The following is a 27345-nucleotide window of genomic DNA, read 5'->3' as shown; positions in this document are numbered from 1 at the left end:
AAAATTATTGAGATATTTTACATCCTTTTGGGAAGGTACTACATCTTTGAAATTCAGTGTGTATTTTATACTCATAGCACAACTGGATCGGCCACCTTTCAGGTGCTCGAGAGGTGCACGCAGCTAGTGGCTCAGCTCTGTAAGGAGTTATGAAAGGTATAAATGAGGCTGCATTATGTACAAAAGTGGAGCAGGAAAAAGGTTCTATACTTGGCAATCTGTACGACCCCAACCAAGAAGCCCCTCCAGCCCACAACTCTCCTTCCTCTAAACTCTCCAGAACTGCCGATTCTGTTCATCTGGAGCCAATCACAGGTTGTCGCCTCTTAGAAAATACGTAAGCTAGGGACACAGAGTCTTCTTGTTCACCACTGAATCCCCAGGGTGTACCTTAAAACAGTACTTAACCCAAATGGGATGCTCAGTGAAGACCTCTTTAGTAAATGCATGAACAGACACATACCTGTCTCTGAATCTGAGCTTATTTTGTACTTGGACAGCTTTCCTTACTCTTCTTTTTGAACGTGTCCAAGTAAATTATACCTCTTTTTGAAAGTTCAGCCTCATAGCTCTCAATAAAGCCTCCTTGTTTCCAAATAATTAGACACCATTTTCCAACACTTCCATGTTATTTTATATGTACCTTTAAAAAGAAAATCACGTTCCAAAAAAAAACGCCAACATTCCTCTTTCAGTTTGCATTATGGTTAGACACATTTGCGAGCCCCTTGAGAGTTGCACGACAGTGTCTTACAATCAGTAAACATTACATTTTCTTTCCAATGAGGCTCAGTGTCCTGCAGGTCAGAGACCATCTTATTTATAAGTCTGTGGTCCTCAGATGAATCAGCATAGCGCTCTGGCCGCAGCTGATGCTCAGTGTTTCTGTTCATGAAAACTCCCTCCTCTGGCACTATGACTGAAGTCATTATTAGTAAGAAATTGCCACAGGGTGGTAAGCAATGATGAATTAAAGCAGTATGAAGTATAAAGACAGAGGAAAATGAAGGGAAAAGTTAAAAGTACGTCAGACTGCTGAAAGCACAAGAGAGTGCAGAGGTGTACAGAGCTGACAAACTCTTTTCAGTGGGTGGAACATAAATTACTCTTAGGAGTTGTGGAAAGATGACAATATAATTGGTCATAAAAAATTCACCGTTTTGTGGGTTTTGTCTTAAGCATGCTTATGTGCAAGTCATATTCTACAAATGCAACAGGACTTAACCAGCAACTAGATCACTGTTTTGATAGTTGGTGTGCAGAGTTATCTATCCTCATGTAGTTTGTTACTGGAACTTCAGAAAAATATTTTCTCTCGCCAACAACTGACAAACATTAGAAAGAAATTTGCTAAGTGTTAATACAGGACAATGAATACATGCTTCCACCTTTTTATAACCCATAGGAATAATTCATTTCAATGACTCATCTCTTTCATTCCATGGTATTCCGTAGCTTTGGGGATGCTGAGTGAGACCTTCCTTCTTAATGATTAACCTCGCCAAACTATGAGTTAGGAAGGATAGTGACTGAGGGCTGCGCTCAGTCTTATGATACTGGGCTTACTCCAGCCCTCAGTCTGGACTTTGATCTCCTTAATAAGCATTCTCTAAAGGCAGCCATGAAGCTCTTCTTAAAGTCCGAAGGATGGCTGTGAGGATACGAAAGAAAGAGAAACTTGCAGGGACGCAGTAAGAGAGGGGTGAGTAAAGACAGAAAATTATGACTTGGAACTAAAGGAAGAAAATGGCATCAAAACCCTGAGGGTCGGGTCCCTTATAAGCAAGCACCCACCGACAGGCTTTGGTGACAACCTTCCCCGAATCTCTGCCTGTATAAGCACTATGTATATGGTACCAGTTTTCTGGAACTTGTTACAACTCTCCAGCCCAGTCCACTTACATATAAGTTAGCTGGGCCTGTTTTTAGAAACTTACATTTTATTTTTCCATGAAGTTTCTTAAAAGAAGACAAAATCCCAGTAACAAATTCTGCCTTCACACTGAGCAAATGTCTCTAGCGTTCTGCACTTTGCAAAACAATGCACTGAGAAGGTGTTAGTACTTTGTGTTACTGTGAAGTGTATGCAGGCCAAACAATTTCTATAATAAACTCACAGCACTCTATTTGCAATGAAAGAAATTACTGGTCCAACAAGTCTTCACCAGTAAAATCTTTAAAATAGAATTTTTTTCCCCAGGAGGGAGAGGGACAAATTTTATGCATATGATTAAAGGTAATTACTCTATATGTCTCATGCGACTTAGAGCTATTTGCAAGTTTTAAGAGGCTGAGAAGGGCCACATGAGGTTTGGCTCTAAGATAAGCAAGTCTCTTACAGCATTACATATGAACTTTTACTGCTTATTTTCCACTGTACCATAAAGTACCTTATTAACCATAATATGAGAAATATTGTCTTACTGCTCTAAACTATGGAAAATATACATAAAGCACACACAGCCATAGAATTTATCCTAGTCCGGACGTGTACCGAGTGTTGGGCTTCAGAAATACTGGTTCCTTTTTTTGGCTAACTAGTGTAGCTAGTTGATGAAGGTTAAGGTCATAATGTTTCATCCTTGAAAGGACAGAAATTCATGGTACTAACACCACTAAACTAGCTCCATTAAAGACTAGCAATTATTAGTACTGAGTATGTGAATCACACCTTTCCAAGCCCAGTAAATGAAAACAACCCTTTCTATTTTTTCTTCACAAAATTAAGCATCAGTCACAGATTGGACTGATGTTTTAAAATCAAGAGAACAATTTAAATATCTTTTTAAAATGTTTTCTGGACAACGTAGGTACATTTGGAAACGTCTCACACATGCACACACACTCTTCAAAAGGAAAAGACGACCACACCACGCTTTTTGTCGTCTGAAGTTTGTTTCATACACTGTAAGGCAGGGAAGCCGATCATACACCAATCTCAGGTTCTTGCTACTGACTCACCAACTCAAGCACACTTATAATTCAGGTTCTGCTCCCCAAGAAAATAAAAAGGACCATAAAACATTTTGCTGACATACACCTTACTACACATACTCTACACCACTGTATATACAGTTCATCCATGCCGGGCACTGCATATTTACTGAACACGCACGATCATGAACACAAATCCAGTCAGACTGTGCTCTACACCCTGGGCAACTTACGGGATTTTTCAAGGGTAACTTTGATTGTGATTTTCACCCCTGTGCTAACTTTAGCTCCTAACCTCACGTCACTGACTCCACTGTATTTAACAGTTTCCTTAGAAAAACTGTCACCCTTGAAATCCTAGCATTTTAAATAAGATACCTATAAACTAGTGGATAGGTGTGAGCTGTGACAGCTGTTGGTGGTCTGGTTATTTGACTGATTAGATTATCCCAGAAGCCAAATGAAACTAAAATACGGTGTTCTGGGAGGTATCTTGAGATTTTGAACGAAGCCTCTAGACTCAAATTAAGTCCCCAAAATGACAGTGTCTCAATATGAAAAATTATCACAGACATGGGCCCCAGCAACTTATTCTGTAACATTTTTATCTTCCTAGAATATTTTCAATGTTTTATTTTTCAATCATAACATTCAACTTGATATTTAACTCATTTTACTCCTTTAGTATTCTCATCTCTCAAATCCATATTGGATAATAAAGCTAAAAGAACCTCAGCAGTGTTTAAAATTTACACCTTCCCATTTGATAAACAGACCCCCATCTTATATTTAAACCAGAAAAAAATTTAATGAAAAATATATAAATAAAAAAGACTAAATAAATACACATGGTAATAGTAAGTGTTGAATGGAGAGGTTTAATTTTTGTTTCATATATTTTTCTAAACATTCATTGATATTAGTTTTCCCTAGAATTTAATGAAATCTTTTAAGTGAAAAACTGTTTTTTCCTTTGAGGAAGCTGCACGTAGATGATTGCAAATTCCTTCTCTAAAGTTACTCTCTTTTTTTAGGGAGCAGAGTAAGAGATCTCGTGTGCTCTTTTCTGAACTGTAACTATTAAGAGTGGACCCAAGCAAAAAGTTGTCAAGATATGACAATGATTGTGTCCAAATAATTCTCGAGCTGCTCACGAGTCCTTTATGTCTGAAGATCTGCAATGCTATAGCCATGGTATTGATGAGAACTGCACATATTTCATTTCCTACCTTCAAAGGGCTTAAATTCCAGAACTTTCACCATCGAGTTCTTGGATGCTCTAAGTTTATAGGTACTAGTAAATATACATGTCTCTATTTGTATACCAAATCCTCATAGAAATAATTTGGGGGATTTTGTTCTAATACCTTAAATTATTCATTCATACCTGTATTTTGCTTCCTTAACACAGTTAATTAAAGATTGTTGGCACAAGCAAATAAAGAAGAGGCTGAGAGTTTGGAGAGTGTACTCATGAAAGAAAGAAGCTGCAACTTAACTTAGTGACCTCACTACCAATGAAATACTGCTCCAAGAGATTATATACTGAGATTTCATCAATTTACCAGACATTTGTTGAGTCTCTTCTTTGGATCAAGTGATATGCAAGTAATACTATAATGAATACAAGATACTTCTTGTCCTTAAAAAACTCATAATCCAGTAGCATATTCCACTGTGAAAAGTCCATAGTGAGAGTGATACAGTTTTCTGTCTCTAAGCGCTGTCATTATAGTGCCTCCAGGGTGGCATATACTTCTCTGAGGTCATTTCCTTATTCTGCAGACTAAATGGGGTGATAAAAAGGAATAAGGAGTTTGGTCACTGACACACTAGGGCAGGAGTCAGCAAATTAGATAGAGCCCATAGGTCAAATCTGGCCCCTCTACTTTTGTATGATTAGAAAACTAAGAATGGGTTCTACATTTGAAAACATTTGAAAACTTAAAGATTTCCTGATACGTGAAAATTCCATAAAGTTCAAATTTCAGTGTCCATGACTAAAGCTTTCTTGGAATACAGCTCATTTGTTTAGATATTGTTTATAGCTGTTGTTGTACTTCAAGGACAAAGTTGAATAGTTACAACAAAGACCAATGACCCACAAAGCCTGAAATATTTACTACCTGTTCTTTTACGCTATCTGGCTTCATCAGAAATCTCATCTTCCACACTGGAGGCAGGAAGTAGCTCAATACGTGGATCCTTCCTTTTGGGGGGCAGTGATATTCACGAACATTCCCACAGAACACTAACAAAACTTGTGCTGTGTCTGTAGTTCAGCACTAGAAACACCACTTTCTTTGAGGATTCATAAATGAATCCAGTTATGATAAGGACCAAACATTAAGTGAATCAGTTGGCCTGGTCCTTGCATAAAGGCTTCAACTCCATTTTACAAAAGAACAAAAATAGGTATGGCAATTTGGTCTTTTTTTCCCTGGGGTTCTTTTCCCAGGTATTAAAAGACAGTTGTGGCCAAGTGTACCCTCCAAACTGGCATTAAAGGCTGTGGAGCTGTGGAAGTAACAATGTTCATTCTCACTAAAGAGGTGCGAATGAGCGTAACTGTATTTCAACCTGACCACATCCAGCTCCTCTGAAAGAAACAAACACCTCCCTCAAGCTGACAGATGTTTTGGGTTCACCATAGCTGGAATTCTGCTCTATTTCAGAGAAAGGACTGGGAAATAATCAAGTGACGACTGCTTGAGCAAACATCAGAAAGTCTACAACAATGAAACTGTTATATCTTCATTCTGATATTCTTTAAAGCTATGAAAAATGTAAATAGGATATTTCCATTTCTACAGGAAAGTTAGATCTTCAGTCTCAAAGTAAAACAATACTGCCTTGTGTTTATAAAGCACTTTTCCCTTAAGAATTCAAGGCCTTTACAGACATTACCTCATTCAACCCCAGCAGGTCTGCAAACTCGATAAGAAACAGGTTTTCCTGTTGTCTGAATAAGGAAACTGAGGCACAGCATGGGCACATGGTTAATACTGAGTCATGGAGAAACAGCTGGAAAAATTAGGCTCAACTTTTCCCCTCGCTCCAATTCTTGGCTGTCTCCACTTATTCACATTGCCTGTAATTAGAAATGGCAAGTGTCTACGTCTCCACAGTCCTTAAAATGTAATTTCAAGGCTGCCTGTTTATACTAATTAAGATCAGTTTCCCTGAATTTAGTCGTCTAAGTCTCCTCCCTCTATAATATCCCTGGCAGAGAGATTTCTGGAAACTTATACATAGCAAGAAAGGATCCAGATTTCACTTTCTGTACCAAGATCACTTTTTCACCCTTTCTTTTCTTGTTATGAAAACTTTCTACCCAGGTGAAGACCCAAAAATTCCTTCTAAATTCCTTAACCACTCCTACCGTGTTTCCCTGAAAATGAGACCTAGCCAGACCATCAGCTCTAATACATCTTTTGGAGCAAAAATTAGTATAAAACCTGGCATATTATATTATATTATATTATATTATATTATATTGTATTGTATTATATTATACTATACTATATTATACCTGGTCTTATATTAAAGTAAGACCGGGTCTTACATTAATTTTTGCTCCAAGAGCTGCATTAGAGCCGATGGTCTGGCTAGGTCTTATTTTCGGGGAAACACAGTAACTATTAGACATCTAAATTGAGATATATTACTTGTTCCCAACTACACTTGATACATGATTCACTTCTATTTTAAGTAAAATTTCCATCGTTTCAGTGTCTCTTCAGATGTTCTTATTCTTAATTTTCCTGTATTCTGCTTCCTATGTTTGCCCAGCTTGTTTATAACCTACTCCTCAGGAAGTTCAAATTATAGAAAGGTTTTGTAAATCTCAGACTTTCTTATGATTTTCTTCAGATCTATGCTCCGTTGAAGCAGAACCATGTTCTTGTTAATTTCACAGTTGCCGAGATTCAAAGCTTTTTCTGGTACCAACTAGCACCTGCTATCTTTTTTGATGACATATATAATAAAACCATTCCCTCCTAGAAACTTCAAAATAGCAGAGCCCCATCAACTCTATGAACACTTTCTTTATTCACGGAATAAAGGTTTCAGTGGGTGAAAATGGCTTGCATAGGGTAGCTCTGAGCTTCTCAGTTATATACATGGCATATGTATTCAACATAAATGATTAACTTACTTTGGAAAGAAATGTTTCAAAACCTAGGCTGCCCAAGGCCATAAAAGGTTTTGGAGGTAACAAAGGCAGCCTTCTCTAAGGCTTGAAATTTGGGGCACTATGTGACACAAGAAATCCTACTCCTTCACTGGTGGGAAGGTCTGAGCCTTTGCTTCAATTAAACACTTTTGTGTCTATTTTACACCACTCTATCATAATTAGGTAAGGGATAATGGATGGAAGGCTCCAGGCATACATATGGGTATATTTATATGTATTCACACAAGACAAAAATCTGTACAAAAACATGGGACAAACAGAGTCCTACCTCAGGTTTGCTTACTGTGTGACCCTGGGAAAGTTCCCTGAGCTCAAAAATGGGAAAAATAAAATAACATATAAAGTACCTACTGGGTACTTAAGTTCACTTGCATTCTCTGACCAATGAGATTTTGCCTAGACTTTGTCACATTGTGAAATTTCAATAAGTATCTTGCTGTCTTTTTAAACTTGGTTTAGCATCTCCTTTAGAAGAGAGCCAAAGCAGAATGGCCATTAGATTAGAAGAGCTGCTAGAAAGCCAAGATATGGCAGCTCAGGCTTAGATCAGCTATGATATGATATTTATTCCTAGAGCCCTTGAGAATTTTTCCCAGGCACGTTGCTAGGTTGCAGTGGAATTAAGTGTTTAAAGCACAGCAACATGAGTTTCTCCACTACATTTAAAACCTCTCAATACAATTAAGAAGGGTCCAGAAGAAAAGAGATCATTGTAGTATCCGTTTATATTACAGTTAGGTCTTTCTAAACACCAAGTGAAGTGGTGGGAATTATTACCATAACCTAGTACTCTAGTACTTTTACTAAAAATGTCAAAGCTATTATTCAAAACCACCGTTCCTAAGAAACAGGTAACTCTGAGAACAGTAATAGAGGTCAGCTTTATGGCTCCTTGTACCTAAGTCAGAGGCCTCCACCATATTTTATCAACTTGCATTCTCCTTTCTGTATCTGTGGTTCTATTTTCTTGCCATTTGCCTATTCCCCATCCTCTTTCATTTGTTCCTGCCCTTGCGATCTCAGTCCCTTTTTCTCCCTCCCTTCTCCTGCCACTTCTGCTGCATGCTTGGCACTGGTTTATTCATCTTTTATTTAATTACCAAAATATACTATACGAGGCCCTTATCATGGGGCTAGCCCATACCTAACTATGAACCTTCATGCTTCTATCGCGCCTCTACTATGTTTAGGCTGCCTGTCTGTTTAGGCCCCTGGTTTTGCCGATCTCTGCCCCAAACTTGTCATCCACCAAGTCTTGGTCCTGTGTGTCAGACACAAGCCAAAGTGGGAGGTGTACTGGATAAAAGAGATGTGGTCTGGGAATTTGAAAAATTGACAGTGTATACATTCTCCTAGGTAAAAGGACCCTGAGAGCATGGAGAAACCTAACAACAGTCCCATAACAGGAAAATAAGTTTGGGACTTACCCGTAGCGACTGTAATACAATTAACACAACACTGATGACTGAAGAAAATGATAAGAAAATAAGGAAAATGGTTATAATTCACAGGGAGGTTTTATCTGCTGTCTGCAAGGCTTATAGCCTTTAATTACCATGATTAAATACTGCTATTCTTTCTTATGAAGCTGGATCATTGTACCAAACAAATACTGAAGCTACCAGGAGGGCAAGCAGGGAATCTGGAGTTAATCTTTAAGTCCCTGACTCCTAATCTTGTGTATTCAGAACAATCTATAGAAACTACATCTGAAAAACATAATTGTGCTAGATGCCAAAGCCTTTTATGCTTTGAAAAATCTAAACACAGTGATATAAGAAGGAATGAAGCATAAAAAAACTGAAGAATGTATTTGCTTTAGTCACAGAGAAAAATCTGAAACTGACTTTCCGGGGTGACCGGTTAGCCCATTTGGTCAGAGCGTGGTGCTGGTATCACCAAGGTTGTCGGTTCGATCCCCGCATGGGCCACTGTGAGCAGCGCCCTCCTTAAAAAAAATCATAAATAAACAAAACTGACTTTACAATAGTGAGGAAAAGAATAATGTATTTTTTTCATAGTCATTACATATAGTTGCAGTTTCATTCACATTTCAAACTACTGTTTTGCTTTGTAATAAATTTGGAAATTCTCCAGCAATCTCAGGTTCAGTCACTTGAACCATAATTTCCAAATATTAATAAAAACCTACCCTGCCCCCAGCTATCCAATTATGTGAAACACTGGATAATGTTCACATTTTGATTCACTGACCATTGGATGTCCATTTTGCCAGGGTTATATTTATAATGTATAAATTGTAAAAAACAAGCTTGTCTTCTGAAACTGAGGAAAATACCAAGTGTAATAAATTGCTGTACCAGGATGTTTCCTGTACAGTAACACGTGGTTTTTAAGAGTTTTTAATATAATCTTAGAGTTCAAATAAGTCTTAAAAAGTCAGGTATTCTTTTTACCCCGTGCACAAACCCCCCTCATAACATTCAGAATGTGTAACTGTTCAACTTCTGCCTTAAAAACTGCCCTCCCCCAAGAGATAGGAAATCATTGCATAAGACAGCTTATTTCACTTCACAATTTGCTTTTTTCGGTCCTATGAGGTGTTTGGAAAGAAAGGAAACGAGGTATTGCACCATTTTATTATCATTTGTTGATCTTATGCCTGAAACTGTTAACACATGGCTCAGGATAAATGGAGACAGAAATAGGTTGCTAGGTGATGACAGAGGTAAGAGAGAGACCATAAATCCACTGTGCAGTTTTTTCAGAAATTAGTACATACTATACAACAATGAATTCAAAATAAAACAAATAATTTGTATTAAATATAAAAATTCAGTTATAATAATAATGCTCAGGACAGAAAAACGCAAATAGTAACAAAGAATTAAAGTGAAAACTTAAAAGTGGCACTGCTTCCCATTTCTAATCATACTCTTCAAAGGTATTCGTTATTAAATTTTTTGCATATCCATTCAGATAGTTTCTATGCTTATGTGGACATATCTGTATTTTATATATGTGCATATTTCTTATATTACACAATACCGATCACGTTATACTGTTCTGCAAACCTTTTCACTTAAAAATATATTGGGACATCTTTCCATTAGTATATAGGACTCTACCTTTTTTTTTTAGAGCTAATTCCATAGTATAAATAAATATATTATCATTTATCCAGATGCATACTGATGAAAATAGATTACTCTCACACTGTTCTGTTACACAAAGACAAACTTTGTCTTCTGTAATTTCTTTTAATATTTTTTGTTCTAGAATCATTTGGAATAAACTGAATCTATCATTTATAGCTCTTTCAACATCTGAAAATCATCACATATCATATGGGGAGTAAATGGGAGAACATATGAAAGTTTTGAGTCACAATACTCATGTATCAGAAATCAAGAGGGGAAATGACTTCCTCAGATAAAAACAATCTAAATATCTGACAACATAAAATTGATGCCTAAATTATGATCTCTGAAGCCAATAGGATATTATACAATTATTAGAAACATGAAGACTCCACAGCATCATGACAAATGTTATCATGTTAAGTGGAAGAAGACGTGCAGCTGTACATGACCTGAGATTAGCCATGAAACACATCTGCATATGAAAAGGACAGAAATATTCAAATGAAATGTAGCTGAGTTAGGGTGGTATACGAGTATGGATCATCATCATTTCCTTTCAAAATATCCTTTAATTTTTATAATTTGGCTTCTACAATAAGCAGAAAAAGGAAAAATGGCAGCTATCAGGAAGACCAGGATGCTCATTTTCAGTGTCAAGGCCCTCACAGCCCCTTTACTTTCTTCCCTGAGTATCTTGGAGATACCAACCCTCAAAGTAAATAATCAGGTCTTGAAATTCTTGATGGCAAAGCTACGATCAGCAAACAAAGCTTGAAGTGTGACTGCCCACTAGAAAACAGAGTGGAATGGAAGGGAAGGAGTTAGAGATCAAATGAGGAAAAGAAGGGACAATCAGGAAGAGCTCCAACTTAAACCACATTTGTAATCATCCAGTGCTACCATTTTTGTTCTATTCTCCACATGAGTACAAAACGGGTATGAATTTCCAGAGCCTATGATATAAGAGTCAAAAACTCAAGGAAATGATTAAGACCTGGGTACTTAAGGTCATATTCCCAAGCCAACACAAAAGTTACTACTTTAGGAATTTAAAGTCTCAAGTTCTGGTCACAATAGTAACAGCAGTATTCTTTACATTCATTATCGCTTATTTCTCCCCAAAAAATTCATCCATTTATTGTAAGCACTGATTAATTTCTTGAGCAAACCTAAGTCATAATGGGCTTTTTAAAAGTATTCCTTGTCATGATACCCAATATTCTGCAAATCACTGGCCTGTGCTGTATGACACACAGAGCACTAGTAAGTAAAAACGATCATGTTATTTTGGTTGTTATGTCTTTGGCATGAAAAGTTGTTTATAATGCCACAACATCACCTTGGTTCTGAGAAAGTGGCATATGTGCTCTGGCTGCTGAAACATTACTGATGAGTCACATTTGCAGCTGGGAACACACTCTAGAAAAACGGAGAAATACTTGTGCTTGTGAGTTAGGAACAAGCTCTGTTCATGTTCACATTTATAATGAGACATGGTAAAATCTTGTTTACTTTCTTGTCAACTGAACTACTTTCAAATTAAATTTCCTTTTTTGGCCATCCCCAGAGAATATTTTTATTAATAACTTGGCAAAAATCTAAAAAGGTATGCTTATCAAACCTTCCTAACTTCTTTCTGTCACGAAAATCCTTCCCAACTGCCTACTCTGTGAAGGAACTCTGCTGGGCCTCAACACTGGAGACACAGGTAAAGAAGGTACATGCCTTGTTCTCAAGGGGCTTAGTCTTATGGGGCACGGAGGCATGATATGCAATTACAATTCAGAAAACAGTCAATACTTAATCATAAGTTAACAGAATCAGGATTGAAAAATATCCCAATATTTAGTAATAATGGGATAAAATAACATGACATCTAAGAGGTTTAGGTGCTCAAAACCAATTATATAACCACAAAATGCAGAAAGCTTTTATTGATGGTGGCTAATATATAAAATATATAAAGGTTTCAGCTGAGTAAAACTCCATAAAAGCATAAAAGTTAACTATGTGAAATGGCTGTTAAAACAGCTCATCCAAAAAACAAACACACACACACACACACACAAAAGAAAAAAAGAAAAAAAAGAAAACAGCTCATCTAAATTAAAGGTAATATTGCATCCAGATAAAAAAAAAGTAATAACCCCCCTGTCTCCATATTCAGAGATACCGGTGCTGTTTTATGAGGCTCATTTTAAGAGGAACATCACAAAACTGGGAGTGAGTGTGTGGGTGTGTCCCTCACACACACATTCATACCTGGTAGTGGAGCAAGGACAGTGAAGCATCTATAAAACATATTGTACAAAAAGACAAGGAATTGAAGATGCGTGGCTTACAAGGAGATTTGGAGCTGAGTGGTGGAGGGGGCAGCATATAACAATTGTGACGAATGCCTCTGAGCTCCATGGAAAGAAACAGCAGATTTTGGCCCAATATGAAGAACTTCCAATACTGTGCGATTTCCAACACTGAATTACCTTGAAGAGAGATAAACTCTATGGCTAGCAGTAGTCAAGCAGAGATGGATGACCAGTTATTAAGAAGCAATTCCTACACTGGGTAGAAATTTGTAACAGCTCTCTCAAGCTCCTCCTATCTTGGAAAAGCTGTGGTTATCTTGTTAGCTGCAGGCAAGAACATTCAGACGACACTTACCACAATTACTTTAAGAGTAGTGGACAATCTCAAAAAGCAAACAGGTCAGGAATCACCATTGAACTTCAAGTAAGACCTGGAAGGCTTTGTGACTTTCAAATGATTGTCAGAGGAGACACTGGCAGGGAGACCTATGCGAGCCAACCCACTGGAGTATGAGCCTCCTGATCAGTTGGCCTGATCACTACACAGGAGCCCTTCCATTCACACTGGTGGCAACGGATGCACCAGTCTCAGAGGTTCCAGGTTTTCTTTGCTGCCATAAGTGAAAGGCAATTTTTTTAAGTCCTCCAATGCTCTTCCTATTTAATCTTGTTTTCAGTGCATGGAGAATGCTGAAACTTCAAGAATCTGCATGCAACATTCTCCTATATTTGGTGACAGTCTGAATCCAGCAACACAGATGTTACTCCTATATTAACAGGTTTTGTGGCTCCATGCTGAAAAGTAAACATTTGCCTGATCTCGTCTCTTTGGAAGGGCTTCCAGAGGAAATCCTGTGAAATGGCCTGGTCACTTTCCTCAGGCCACTTAAACTTCTAAGTTGGATTGGATCTGGCATGTTTTTAACTATGCTTTAGATTTGTGAGACAGGTACAGACATGTTTATTTTAAGTGAGCTGTGATAATTATCACCCTGAAATTTATGAAACCAGAAAGAACTTAATAGCCATTTAAAATTTAGTTTTGGAAAGACAAATCTCAAGTTATATATACATCCTATGAACTCAGTTGCCAATCTTAAATCCTATGCCAGGAACACTCCATATTTAAGCATACAGTCAATGAACAGATATACGCACATACTAACAGGCTCCTGTGAGCAACTAGTCACGTTAGATTCAACGAAGGACATATGTCCAACCTGGCCTCCCTACGTTATAAATATGGCTGATTACTGACATGGTCAGAATGTAAGACAACTTGAATAACACCCAGTGGCTCTTAAATAATTCTATATAATCTAGAAAGTGAAACTCAAATTCCCTCAATAGTACCTTCAATAGTGGTACTTGAAATAGAAACCATGTTTCAGTCATTCATACAAAACCGTCACACTGAAGAAAGCATAAAGCAGAGGAATGTTTACTAATGTCAAATAATAAAACTAGCGCTGAAGGATTTCATCTTCTGTGAGAGGTACACTATAGGTACAATCTCCTTAAGGTTGGTAACATTTGCTTAGTCAAGATATTTTTCAGGAAGCCAGTAAGATATTTCAAAAATTAAAGCTTTTAGGTGAAAAATAGGCATGTTTTTAAAAATTAAAAACTTAATGTTAAAAGATCCTCAACGGTCACATGTTATTATAATCATATAGGTAGGTTTTCCAAATTAATGAGAACAATGGATAAAATGACAGTTAACGGTATTCCGGAACATGTGTTTTAGTATGTCTTTGAAACGGATATAGTCTCAATGTAGTAAAATACAGCTTGCAAATAACAACCCCTCCTCCTTTCTTCGAAGCAATGAAAAGAGAATGAATAAACCATGTGTATTTCAGGTGGGTGAAAGCATTCAAAGGTTGGTTTGCAGGCACAGTAATGGCATCGCAAATCCCCAATCAACTCAACTGCCCCTCCAGGAGCCAGAGAGCAAGTAGATTTTCAGTTGACTGTGTTCATTGACCTATCCAGGAAGCAGGAGAGATATAAAAAGGTAAAGTGGAGAAAAGAGTTTGCATATATTAGGGCTTCCAGTAAGCTATATGTTAAATAAATGGAGAAAACAGACTTGACTTACCTGCACTGCCAAGCTGCTTGTAAAACCTGTACTCTAAATGAAGCTGTGGAGCACGTGATTTTATTGGTTCCTGAAATTCAAGAAGAGATACTGTGATCAGATTTAGATAAACAATTTTTTTATTCCTAGGTTTTCAGAGTAAACCAGAGCCAAGGCCACGTAATGTTTTAGAGACGATACATACATGATAGCATTTTCTTATCAATTTCTCTTTAAAAATCACAGCTAGGGGGAAGATGAAGCTGAATCACATATAATGCCTTCCATTAATATTTAGGTAAAAATACTCTGTACTTGATCTTAGCCAAAAGGCCGAGAAGCGATAGGTAAAAATACTCTGTATCCACCATTCAAGGATAGCTCTCTCATGAAGTATTCTCCTGAAGTGTATTCTCTTTGGAAACCAGATGCCAGTCCTTTTAATTAAATACAGGCATGTATTTCCTGCTTGTTTTACTGTGAATTTTGGGTGTATGCAGTTTTATATTTTTTAGAAAAACGATATATGCTCTGGAAGAAAATTTCAAATGCACAAAAATTAGGAAGAAACTAAAATCAATGTGAGATCCTATCATTTTAAAAAGAAGTACTATTAACATTTTGGTGAATGTCCTTCCAAATATTTATTTACAAATATAATTATATAAAATATAGATTCAGAAATATACTATATTAAATAAATTATATCATACTATATCTGTTATTCTGTAATGTGCCTTTAAATTCAATAATGTGATGATAACATCTTTCCATGGCAGTAAGTAAAGCTGTATATTTGCAGTTTTCAATATTATCAATAATTCTGTAGGAAAATTCTTATGTATATTTAATTTGACATTTAAGATAATTAAAGATTGTAAATGCAATTAAAATATGTAACTTTAATCAATATGGGTAAGTTTTCAAAAAATAGAATTTTCTCAAGACCCCAGAGATAAAGCAGCCAAACTACCACACTTTGCTTTACACCAAACTTCAAGAATTGGCTGGTTAATTTTTCTGAATTGACAGTCCACCAGGCAACTAAGTAACAAGAAAATCAAACAATACCCTAAAAGATACACCTGCATACTCATTACGGTGGCTATTATCAAAAACACAGAAAATAGGGCCGGCCCGGTGGCTCAGGCGGTTAGAGCTCCGTGCTCCTAACTCCGAGGGCTGCCGGTTCGATTCCCACATGGTCCAGTGGGCTCTCGGCCACAGGGTTGCCAGTTCAATTCCTCGAGTCCCGTAAGGGATGGTGGGCAGCGCCCCCTGCAACTAAGGTTGAACACGGCACCTTGAGCTGAGCTGCCTCCGGGATGGCTTAGTTGGTTGGAGCGCATCGTCTCAACCACAAAAAAACAACAACAACAAAAAACACACAAAAAAAACAACAACACAGAAAATAACAGGTATTGGCAAGGACGTGGGGAAACTAGAATCCTTGTGCATTGCTGGTGGGAATGTAAAATGGTACAGCCATTGTGGAAAACAGTATGGCAATTTCTCAAAAAAACACAAAATATTACCATATGATCCAGCAATCCCACTTTCCTGTTCATAGCAGCATTATTCACAATACGTAGTTAAAAGGTGGAAGCAACCCAAGTTTCTATCAATAAATGAACAGATACACAAAATGTGGGTACACACTGTTGTATACATAAGATGAAATATTATCAGCTATAACAAGGACATTCTGACACATGCTACAACATGAATCTTGAAAACATTATGCTAAGCGAAATAAGCTAGACACAAAAGGACAAATACTGTGTCATTCCACTTGTAGAGTAGTCAAATTCATAGAGACAAAGAAAGTTGAATGGTGGCTGCCAGAAGCCAGGGGCAGAAGGGAACAGACAGTGTTTAATGTATATAATTTCAGTTGAGGAAGATGAAAAAGTTCTGGAGATGGATGGTGGTGATGGTTGCTCAACAATGTGAATGACTGTACTTAATTCCACTGAATTGTACACTTAAAAATGTTTAAAACGATAAATTCTAGACATCAATTCCTTATCAGATATGATTTTCAAATACTTTCTTCCATTCCATGGGTTTCACTCTGTTCAGAGTCCTCTGAAACACAAAAGTTTTTAATTTTGATAAAGTCCAACTTATCTATCTTTACTTGCTTGTGCTTTTTGCGTCATATCCAAAGATTACTGCCAAATCCAATGTCATGAAGCCTTCCCCCTAAGTTTTCTTCTAAGAGATTTATAGTTTTAGCTCGTATGTTTAGGTCTTTGATCCATTTTGAATTAAATTTTGTATATGATGTATCGTAAGGGTCCAGGTACATTGCATGTGGATATCCAGTTTTCCCAACACCATTTGTTGAAAAAAACTGTCCTTTCCTCATTAAATGGTTACTTGTCTATTTTTAAGATAGGTTCAAAGGAAAGATACCCATAGCTTCCTTTGATAATTCACACTGGTGTTTAACAAATTTCATGGCTTGCAAGGTCTTTATATGGGACTTAAATCTCCACTACTGAAACTTAAGCCTATTTTCTTATGTCCTCAATAACAAGAGAAAATAACCCATGAACACTACAATAGCTCTCTTCAAATAACAAAACTATTCAATCATTTCTTAAACTTCATTTATTCAGTCAAATTCCTTTAACCTGTACTCACTGGTCTTACTTTTTTTAGCTCTTTAACAATCGTTGAAGGCTCTTTCTGAACCCACTTGAAGTTTTCTGCACTTTTCTTAAGATACAGAATCCATAAATCATAGAATTCAGAAGTTTCCTTGAAGTTATCTAGTCTATCCCTTTGTTTCTAGGAAGGTTTTATCTAAATCAATTCATGCAGACCGGAAAACAGTTAAGTCATCACTTAGTGTTGCTGATAGGTTCTTGGAATTGTGGCAAAATAATGCATAATGCAATCAATTTTACCATACTCCAACTGATACAAACAAGAGTTAAGTTCCTATGGCAATGCATCAACGTTATAAACGAAATGACATTGAACAAAAAGTTATTTTGATGACCCACTGTATTTCATATGCCCTTAAGGAACTCTATACAAAAAGAACTCATACCCCTCTTTGATTGTAAAATCAGCAATCATTAGAGTTGGACTTCAAGTTTCTTAAGATTCTTGTATTCAAAAGGAAAATACATAAGATTAATTATACTGTAGTCACTTCCTTATTCATTTATCTCTTCAGGTAGAGAGGGATCACTCCTGAGTCTCCACTTGGTTTTAGATCTTCCACTATATCATCATCAAAGCAGGCAATTATGTAATTTGTCCTTTAGCAAAATCATTAATAATTCACAAGGAACCAAACAGAAATAGTAGTGACAAATTAATATGGAACCAGACAGATGTTGACCTAAACACTACAAAGAGGAGTGTTCTTTCTGGAGAAACATTCTTTGGATTGTGACAAACCACAAGGGGTAACAGATCCTTCTTCAAACATAATACTCTCAAAACTTCACACTGGAAATCTGCGTAAGAAATAATCTGCTCTTGGGTAACAAAGCTAGCAGGTAAAAAAAGCAAAAGCTCTTCAGATTTATAAGGCTGACAGTGAGCATACATACCACATATAAGAGACATGAGGGGGCTTTTTATGGAAGACAGAAGGACTTTCACCCTTCAGCTAACCCCTTCAGCACCTAGTTGTAGCTCGCTCAGCCAGTTGGAGTTTCAAGGTGCTGTTCTGCCAGCAGTATGGATGAAGGACATTGCAAACAGTCTACAGCTTTGGAAGGCAGCAAAATTCGTAGCAGGGAGATGAGTTTTTTTTTTTTTTAACAATTGATAGAAAACCTGTATTAAAAATAACCCCAGAAATCTCAGTGGAGGTAAAGGGGGGGGGGGGGCTCATTACACTATATTGTTTACATTGTGTATGATTTTTTAAAGCTTCCTAGATATCCAAGAAACACGTGCTCACAATGACGATCCAAACAAAGTAGAACTGAAACAGTACCAGCTGGGCTTCCTTGTATTTCTGTGCCAGATGCTGATTACATTTCCATAGAGGGCTGGCTCTTTGTCAGAATCACGATTATTCTGGAACACACATGCCTGCTTGAAATCCTAAACGGACAGCAGACAGCTACCTTGTAGGACTGTAATGTTTAAGGCCAATTTTGCTGTTGCAATGAAAAGAGCTCAATTACTGTCCTTGTATCTCCCTCAGAGAATACAGGCCAACAGCCAGAGAGGAGGCTCACAGACAAGATTGTTATCCTTTAAAAACCTTTATCTAAAATTTATTTGAAACAGAAATGTGGTACTGAGACACCATACTAGATGACATGAAGTCTATTTTTAGCTTTAACTCTTGGCCATACAAAATAGAATAAAAAATTTGATAAAATGTAAGTGAAATGCAATGGTCAGCCATGTCAACAATTTGCTATGCAAGTTTATCTAAAATAGATCGACTAGTATGAATCTGGAAGGAGAAAATCTAAAGAGAAAGCACTGACCCTAACAAAAAGCCTGAAAAGGAGTTTTGATAAAGGGACAATAACAAATACACAGTATTGAGGCAATATTTTGAAGTGTTTTAGGGGCTGCTTCTTCCTGTTACTAGCCCCAAAGAATCAAAATTATTCCAACTTACCAAAGTAGTAAAACAGAAAAAATTAAAAAAACAACAACAGATGAACTAGAAAACACTTTTACAGAATAACTAAATTTGTAAAAATTTAAAAAATGGTTAATTCTTTGATGGTCACTCTAAGAAAATATTTGGTCTGTATAGTTATATGCATTACCTCTCTTCTTGACTCCGTTTCTCCAACAGAATTCCGAGTCAATAAACAAAAGAAAACACTTGGTTCCCTAGCAGCTACCTCTCCAAGCCCTGCTCCCTGCCCACCTCTTTGTGGAGAAACCAATCTGATAACTGTCAGTTTTTTCACAAGACAACTCTAACTACTCCACAAGCCCACGAGCTGAATGAGAGGAAGGATAGATGTGGATGTGGTTAAGTGCAATTCACTACAACTGTCACAATTGTCACAAGGTATGTTCTTCAACCATTACCTCCTCTGTCTTCCAACTAATAAAGCCCAAAACTACCTGTGAATCCTGGGAAACTTACTAGGATTTAGTAGGACACACTTTTATACAGTTTCATAGAAACTAGTCACATGAAACATTTCATGTAGGACTAGAAATGGTTTTGTATCAACCTTACGCATAAGAATTGTTTCTCCTAAAATTGTTAATCCTCAAAAATAATATATTGTTTTGAGAAAATATTTGGCCTGCATTGTTATATATGCATTACCTCTCTTAGGATACTATTTTCAATAACTAGGTTAGTTATTTATAAGATTAGTACCAACAAAACCAATTAAACCCTTTGCTTCATATTTGACCATGTAATGTGTTTTTTGTGTTTGGTAGCCTTTTAACGCAATGATGAGATGTTCAGATTTGTATTAAGTATATTAATAAATACCTTATATTTAAAAAATGGATCAGTCATATTCAAGAAAATGATAAAATTTTCAAATGATTTTATCTTTTAAAATAGCACTGTGAAAGGTACCAAGTTCGCAGAAATTATTAGCCTTTCGGTGACTTTTTTGCTGCCAGCTATTTTGTAACTATTTTTTGATTCATCATTGTTAACACTCTAGTTAGCATCATCTAATGTTATATAGTCTACAGTGATTCATAACTGTAACACTATATATAGTTGAAGGAAAATGACTATGTGGGATCATACGCAAGGAAAAGAAACATTAGTATTTTTGTAAATGCTCACTACCTCCTATAGAAAGATATGTGAGGGATGAGGGCACCAAAATATAATGATCACAAATATAGATTCTACTCACCAGTTTGATAGCTACATATTCATTGGTGTAGAGATTTTTACCTAGGGAAAAAGCAAAATGTATGTGTTAGTGACATTTATCCCAGGAAACGCAAAGCAAAATCCTAGCATACAAGGTCATGAGAAAGGTCCCATTCCCAGTGCTGTTCACATATATGAAACATGATTTATAAGTGAAAAGGTAAACAGAGATAATGAGACCCAGGCAAGACAAGGACAGAAACAGCTTGAGAATTTGGAAATTTAGAGACGAGAAATTTTTAAGAAAAGAACACAAATCTCTTTTTCTCTAACATATGCACGTTATGTTATTTAGTATTTCCCAAGTATTAAGCTGTGAGGCAAATCAAGAACAAAAAATGCCAGAATTTCAAAGACACCGAGATTTTAACTCTTAGCACAATAAGCACAAACCTTTCTTCTTCTAACTCACTGACAAATGAAGATTTTATATTTTTCTGTCATGGTATTTAGTGTCAACTTTAGTTAGTATAAAGGACAGTGTGAAATAAAAGCAATTATTGCCCTACTCACCTTTTGGAAAACTTATCTACGGAATATAAGGAGATGATTCTCAGAGCTCTTGACTCTCTTCACCAGAAACTCTAGTGCTGTATCTTTATGTGCTGGAAACAGCTCTCCACCCAGACAACACTTTTAACCATATCAAAGTTCTTCCCGAAATAACAAATTTTCCTCTCAACTCTTCTACTTGTATAAATGGAATCGATATTCTCCTAGACATCTCGAGTTGAGAACTTGGGAGTGAGGATGAGGATGAGCCACAACACTCACTTACCAGGCCCGTATTACGTGCTGGGCACTCAGCCTCCTTCACCCCCCTACCGCCGGTGACTCCTGAGCTTTCATTCCTCCTGCATGTTTAGTGTGTCGCATAGTGTAGCCACCGCACTGGGTCACACTGCTTCTTATATATTGGTCCTGCCTTAGTCAGCTAGCCTCTCACTGTCTTGAGGGTAGTGCTTTGATCTCATAGTTCTGTCAGTGCCGTATTCTGTGGAAGGCCATGCTCTCCACTTCACAGACACCCCAGACCTTAACTGAGTAAAAGTTATTGGTATATGTAGTATGACTACTTTTTAAATAATAGAGATGTTCTATTTATATATATACAAATACACACATATATGTAACATAGCTGAATATATATACATGAAAAAAGATAATAGAAAGATATATATGAAGGTATTAAATGACTGTTTCTTAGTATTTTCTGATTTTTATATAATAGTTTTTATAATTTAAACAAACAAACAAAACTTCATTTGGGAACAAAAGCTGCTTGCAGTATAAATTCTTATTTTTACCAAGCTCTAGACAACAGATGACCCTTTGTAAACTACACAATTGTACTTTTGTTTGTTTGTTTGTTTGTTTGTTTTTGTAAAGATTTTATTGGGGAAGGGGAACAGGACTTTACTGGGGAACAGTGTGTACTTCCAGGACTTTTTTCCAAGTCAAGTTGTTGTCCTTTCAATCTTAGTTGTGGAGGGCGCAGCCCAGCTCTAGGTTCAGTTGCTGTTGCTAGTTGTAGGGGGAGCAGCCCACCATCCCTTGCGGAAGTTGAGTCGAACCAGCAACCTTGTGGTTGAGAGGATGCGCTCCAACTAACTGAGCCATCCAGGAAGAGCGCAGTGGCAGCTCAGCTCATGGTGTGTATTCAATCTTAGTTGCAGGGGACGGAGCCCACTATCCCTTGCGGGACTTGAAGAATTGAACTGGTAACCTTGTGGTTGAGAGCCCACTGGGCCATGTGGGAATCGAACCGGCAACCTTCGGAGTTAGGAGCATGGAACTCTAACCTCCTGAGCCACCGGGCCGGCCTCCACAATTGTACTTTTAATACTGCTATAAGGTTGCTGAATACTCTTATGTGTTGAAGAGTATACTAATTTAGGAATAACTTCTGTCTGCCAATAAAATAATAAAGAAGACTCACAGGTTGCCAAACACCTAAGAAACCATTATAAGATGAACAACTTCTTTTTTTATTTCCCCTTTCCCCCCCAACTCCAAGTCAAGCTGCTGTTCTCAGTCTAGTTGTGGAGGACGCAGCTCACTGGCCCATATGGGAATCGAACCGGCGACTTCGGTAGGAACACAGAGCTCTAAACAGCTGAGCCACTGGCGGCCCGAACAACTTCTTTTTTAAAGGAGCAAAAGTAGAAAATAGGCACTTTTTCTTTATACATTAACCACATTTAGCTTCTAAAAGTTAATTTGTGTTTCTAATTAATGTTAGCATAAAAAAATTAAAATATATATATATTTCAGGAAATTCTGAAAAGGGTACCACTGGGAGAGAAATAGGTGAAGTATTAAGTTAGGCAGATTAAAATTACCTAGCAGATCAAAACTACTCCCAGGGAGATTAAAACTACAAATTGGCCACTGACTTCTTCCACAGCAGATACCATAGTGCATAAAGGTTTTTCAGGAGAGCCCTTCCAGACTCTGTATAAGCAATGTTATTGTGACCTAAAGCCAATTTTAGCACACAGCTGACCCTAAGAACTTAGTATCACTTAAAGGAAAACAGTCAAGTTTAAAATTGTATATGTGTTTAGGAGATCTTTCTGAATTGGACACCCACACCCCAGTTTTACCATTAAGAACTACTTGGTGGAGGGTAGGGAAGTAGGGACACCAAAATTCACCCCTTACTCATTTGGAATACAGCATGCCTTCACTGTTAAAGAATTAATACTTGAAGTATATGCTTCAAGTAACAGATCCCCTGGAGTGAGTGGTAGTGTAAGTAATGTAATAAACCTGGATTCTGATCTGTGAGCAAGAAAACGAGAAGGTAATTACAAGAGTCTTAGGAAGGAAATTCTTTTCTTCCTTTTTTTGCCCCAGCCACTTCCCCCCAGAATCTTAAAAAATGAGTAAAATTTTACGTTAAAGAAGAGAGAAAGGCATCTCAGAGAGAAGAAACTGCAGAAGCAAACAAACGAAAAATTAGAAAGTACATGGTGCAGGCTGAGAATGGTGAGTGGGCTTGGAGTAGATGGACCATAAATTGCACCATGAGGATCAAAAAGGTGTAGGGAGGGGAAGGAGTGGTTAGGGCAGCAAAAGAGACTAGAAAAGTAAGCCTGAGTTCACATAAGAAAGTCCTCAATGCTATTTAAAGTTTAAAAGAAAAGGTTTTTGAGTAGGGTAGTGACATGATCAGATCTGTCTGAATAACCATTTGTGAGGAAGGAGAAAAGATTAACTAGAAAAATAAGGCACCAGAGGTAGGGGAAAGCATTTGAAAACTTTAACACCCATCGTATGCAGATATCAGACATTTAAGATGAGTGACACTCAGTTCTCACATCTCAGAGACTGTATTCTAGCTTCTCATGCAGGGCCTTGCACATAGTGGCAAAAAATTTGTTAAATAAATCACATAATGTGATGAGTGTTAAAGAAATAAGAGCAAGTCAGTAGAGGAGCTCGGATGAGGGAGCATAAAGCACATGGGCACAAGTGGCCCTCGAGGTGAGCCTTAAAGGACAAACAGGAGAAAAATAAAGGGAATGTCTTACAAAAACTACTAATTTCAACAGTGAGATGGAGACATAATGCACAGATTTTGACATACTGTGTGAGTGGACCAATAAGAACACAGCACAAGGTATATGGGGAGAAATGGGGAGAAGTAAAGCCAGATAGATCCAAAAGGGACAGAATATGAACTACCAGGAATGCCAGCTTCTTACTCTAAGTTATGCACAACCAAGGTTACATGGAGGTGTGCCAGGGCACAAGCTAAAGGACAAATAAGTCATCACTTTTAAGGGTTTGGGGGAAAACTTTATAGTAAAACAAATTTACTATGTTACAGAAATTGTGCATAAATTTTTTTTTGAAGAAAAAATGTTCAGAGAAATCCCAGGCACTTATGGATCTGCTTCTTCCATATAGTCCAGGTCTCACTAATCAGTGGAGATAAAACGTTCTCATTTTCCTTGAGTTCAGCTGGGCAGCCCAATTTTCACAGAGCAGTTCAGTTTCAACAGTGTGAACCTTCCATCTCCCATGAGGGTGGGAAAGGGTACCTGTCAGCGAGGCCATACCAGGGAGGAGGGGGATTTAGCGATTCACTGCTTCATAAACAGACCTACAGCTAGGCTTCCTGTTTTTAGCTCTGCATCCCAACTTTCAGAAGTTCCCAGCGTCTCTAATTTTTGAGCCTCTCTGATGTATTTTATGTTACAAACTGGGCTATCCTTTCAATCATTCAACTTTCTCTGGACTGCTATGTCAGTTACCACTGAACTATGTTTTCCAGCTTTCAAAATTTTGCTAACATTTCTCATCTGTTTTTATCTTCTTTTCCATTTTTTTGGTTCCTTGTGTTTTTATGCCTTAAAAAAAAAAATCCCTTTTCTAAATATACTTTATAAAACTGAGGCAGCATCCAGTTCTGTAAACTTCCACATGTATTATAATTAGTTATGTATATATCTTTTTACCTCCACCAGGCAGTGAATTTTCTCAGGACAAGAAGAATGTTCAACTCATCTTTTTATCCCTAGCGACAAACATAGTATTAGATATATGGCAGGTAAGAGATGCTTGCTGAAGTGAACCAAATTGACTTGATATACAGAGAAGGTTCTGAGAAAGTTCTAGCCACCCCACCCCCCAAAAAAAGGCTAGTTTACAATCAGATTATGGATAATCCTAACTGGAAATACAGGAATTTCGATTTCATTATTCATCTTGCTGGGAAACTACCAAAGGTCTGGTGCTAAGAGAAAAAGCATAATGGTGAAAGTTTGTTTTAAAAATACTAACCTGGTCCCAATGTGTAAGAGAATAACTAGAAATAAGATGAATAGGAAGTTTTTATAGCACAACATTAGAAGAACAACATCTACCACATACGGTGTGGTTATGAAGACTACATGAGTTAGAATATGTGAAAATACTTTGTGAACTGTAAGGTGCTAGATAAATCTAATTTTTATTATTCCTATTATTATTGCAGATACGAAGCAATAATTTCTAAAAGAGAATGACTTAAAAAATAGGGTTTATAATCAACGCATTTCGAAGAAGAAACGGACCACCTTTGGATTACATGTAAACATAAGGGATAAGGAAAAGAGAAGGATCAAAAATGATGCTCTTAAATAATGGAGAAAAGAAAGAGAACCAGGAGAGTAGACAACGATCCTGCCACTCCACCATGATGCCTTCCTCCAAGTTCTCACTACATCTAAAAATAACAGACAAATGATGAAATGGCCCTCACCTTCAATTTTCATATCTGTATAAAAGAATGTAATAAATGAGACAGCCTGTAACACCAAACATGATGGCTGATACATCACAAAATGCTAGCTTGCTTGTCTTTGCTTATTTCCTCTAAGGGCACCAAAAGAACTGAACACATGTCACCCTCTTATAAAGCAATTATCCTTACTCCTAAGAGGCACTGGAGGTGGCTAGATCATTCTCTTGAGCCCTCTCTTGAGCACTCGAATGAATTCCTTTGCCAGGGGGCATCATTAAGACTGAATAGGCCAACACAAAACGCAACCATGTGGAAAGCTAGACAATCACTCAGCTACTCTCCTCAGTGACACACAGTACTCAAACATTTGGCTCTGGAAGAATTTAATTACAAAGATAGAGAGTTAAAATCCTGCCCATTTAAAATGAATGACTATCTCGGCTAAATACTGATATATATGAATATATGTATACTGATATATGTAATATATCAATAACAGTTTGAGGAAAGCAGGCAGTTTAATGGACAGAAAATGCCATCGGTGGGATGGCACAATGCCAAGCACTCAAAGCTTTTAGTATCTGTGGCACAAAATCCACAACGGTTCCCAAACTCACTTCCTGGCTATAGGTTCTTGTATTGTTAATGGAAAAGAAACTGCATTACACAGTCGTTTTTGGAGCTTTACATCTAAACTCAGCCCTTTTGAAGCAGCAGTGCTGGAGGTGATGCTGCCCATAAAACCCACTGCGTGAGGACTTCCTGTTTCCCTAAGTCACCTACAGACACAGCACTTACTGTAAGCTTCATCAGGCACAGCCTTATTTCAAAGAACCCGCAGGTCTCAGCTCTCAGTCACACTGATAAAGGAACATATCAGTTCCTGATAAAGGAACAGCCTCTGATTCCCAGTTTTAATTAGATTTCCAGCAGTCACATTTTCTTGCCCTAAAGTGAAAGTAGTGCATTTATAAGTTACTACCTAGAATTTGTAAAAAAAAAAAAAAAAAAATCCAGCCAAAGAACTTGAGGCAATTAGGAGTTAAGCCAAGAAACCACTTTTATGTAATTCGGATTGGTTACCATGTCTACTTAGGGCAAACAGGACAGGCTGGCCTATTGCCTCCACCGCGCGGGGCGTCTCTCAGTGGGCAGTGTGTGCAGGGGTACGAGGATAATAAAGGGCACGAGAACGTTGAAGAAAAACGCCAGAGGTCTTCCTCCTTTTTACTGGCCTGATTCTACTGGTATATTAGTATACTATGCAGAGACATTTTCCAAATGGTTAGCAGTGAACAGCAAGGATAATTTCTTTTTGTGCCACGTTTTCTGAAGGGATTAATTATTAATGTCAGTAAGTAGTTTATTGTAAAAAATCTTATTAAATCTTCCTTAACACCACTGGTAATGGTATAATGCATGTTTACTATTAACATGCTAAATCCGTAAGATGTATCTGTTTTTTACAATTTAAAGTGTTTTGGAATTTGTAGGACATGATCCATTAATGGAGTGTGAAATAAATAAATTCAGTGGGTCTTAACCAACATGATCTTTAAAGAAAAATAGTATACGATAAAAAATAGAGTACCTTGCGTTTAGAAAGGGTGTTATTTCATGAAACTTTTGTTTCAGG

General features: G+C 37.3%; 1 protein-coding gene and 1 long non-coding RNA gene across 13 annotated transcripts in view; one reads left to right on the top strand and one right to left on the bottom strand.

Annotated features, from left to right (window-relative positions):
* Window positions 1-27345, bottom strand: part of CSNK1G1 (casein kinase 1 gamma 1) — a 157291-nt gene that overhangs the window by 50745 nt on the left and 79201 nt on the right. For all 11 annotated transcript variants that reach the window (XM_074327582.1, XM_074327585.1, XM_074327581.1 and 8 more), the window contains 2 exons: window positions 20457-20497; window positions 14644-14713 (listed from right to left, as the gene is read on the bottom strand). In XM_074327582.1, the coding sequence (XP_074183683.1) occupies window positions 14644-14713; window positions 20457-20497 (111 nt within the window). The remainder of the gene's footprint in view (window positions 1-14643; window positions 14714-20456; window positions 20498-27345) is intronic.
* LOC141570574 (uncharacterized) lies at window positions 1516-25868 on the top strand. Of its 2 annotated transcripts, XR_012494721.1 has the most exons (4): window positions 1516-1702; window positions 4346-4542; window positions 19412-19633; window positions 25461-25868. It is a non-coding gene; the product is annotated as an uncharacterized LOC141570574 (long non-coding RNA). The 2 variants fall into 2 exon arrangements; XR_012494720.1 differs by lacking the exon at window positions 4346-4542.

The sequence above is a fragment of the Rhinolophus sinicus genome, linkage group LG03, assembly GCF_036562045.2.
Source record: "Rhinolophus sinicus isolate RSC01 linkage group LG03, ASM3656204v1, whole genome shotgun sequence".
In the NCBI taxonomy this organism is placed as follows: Eukaryota; Metazoa; Chordata; class Mammalia; order Chiroptera; family Rhinolophidae; genus Rhinolophus; species Rhinolophus sinicus.
This window is presented reverse-complemented; position numbering and strand designations above follow the sequence as displayed.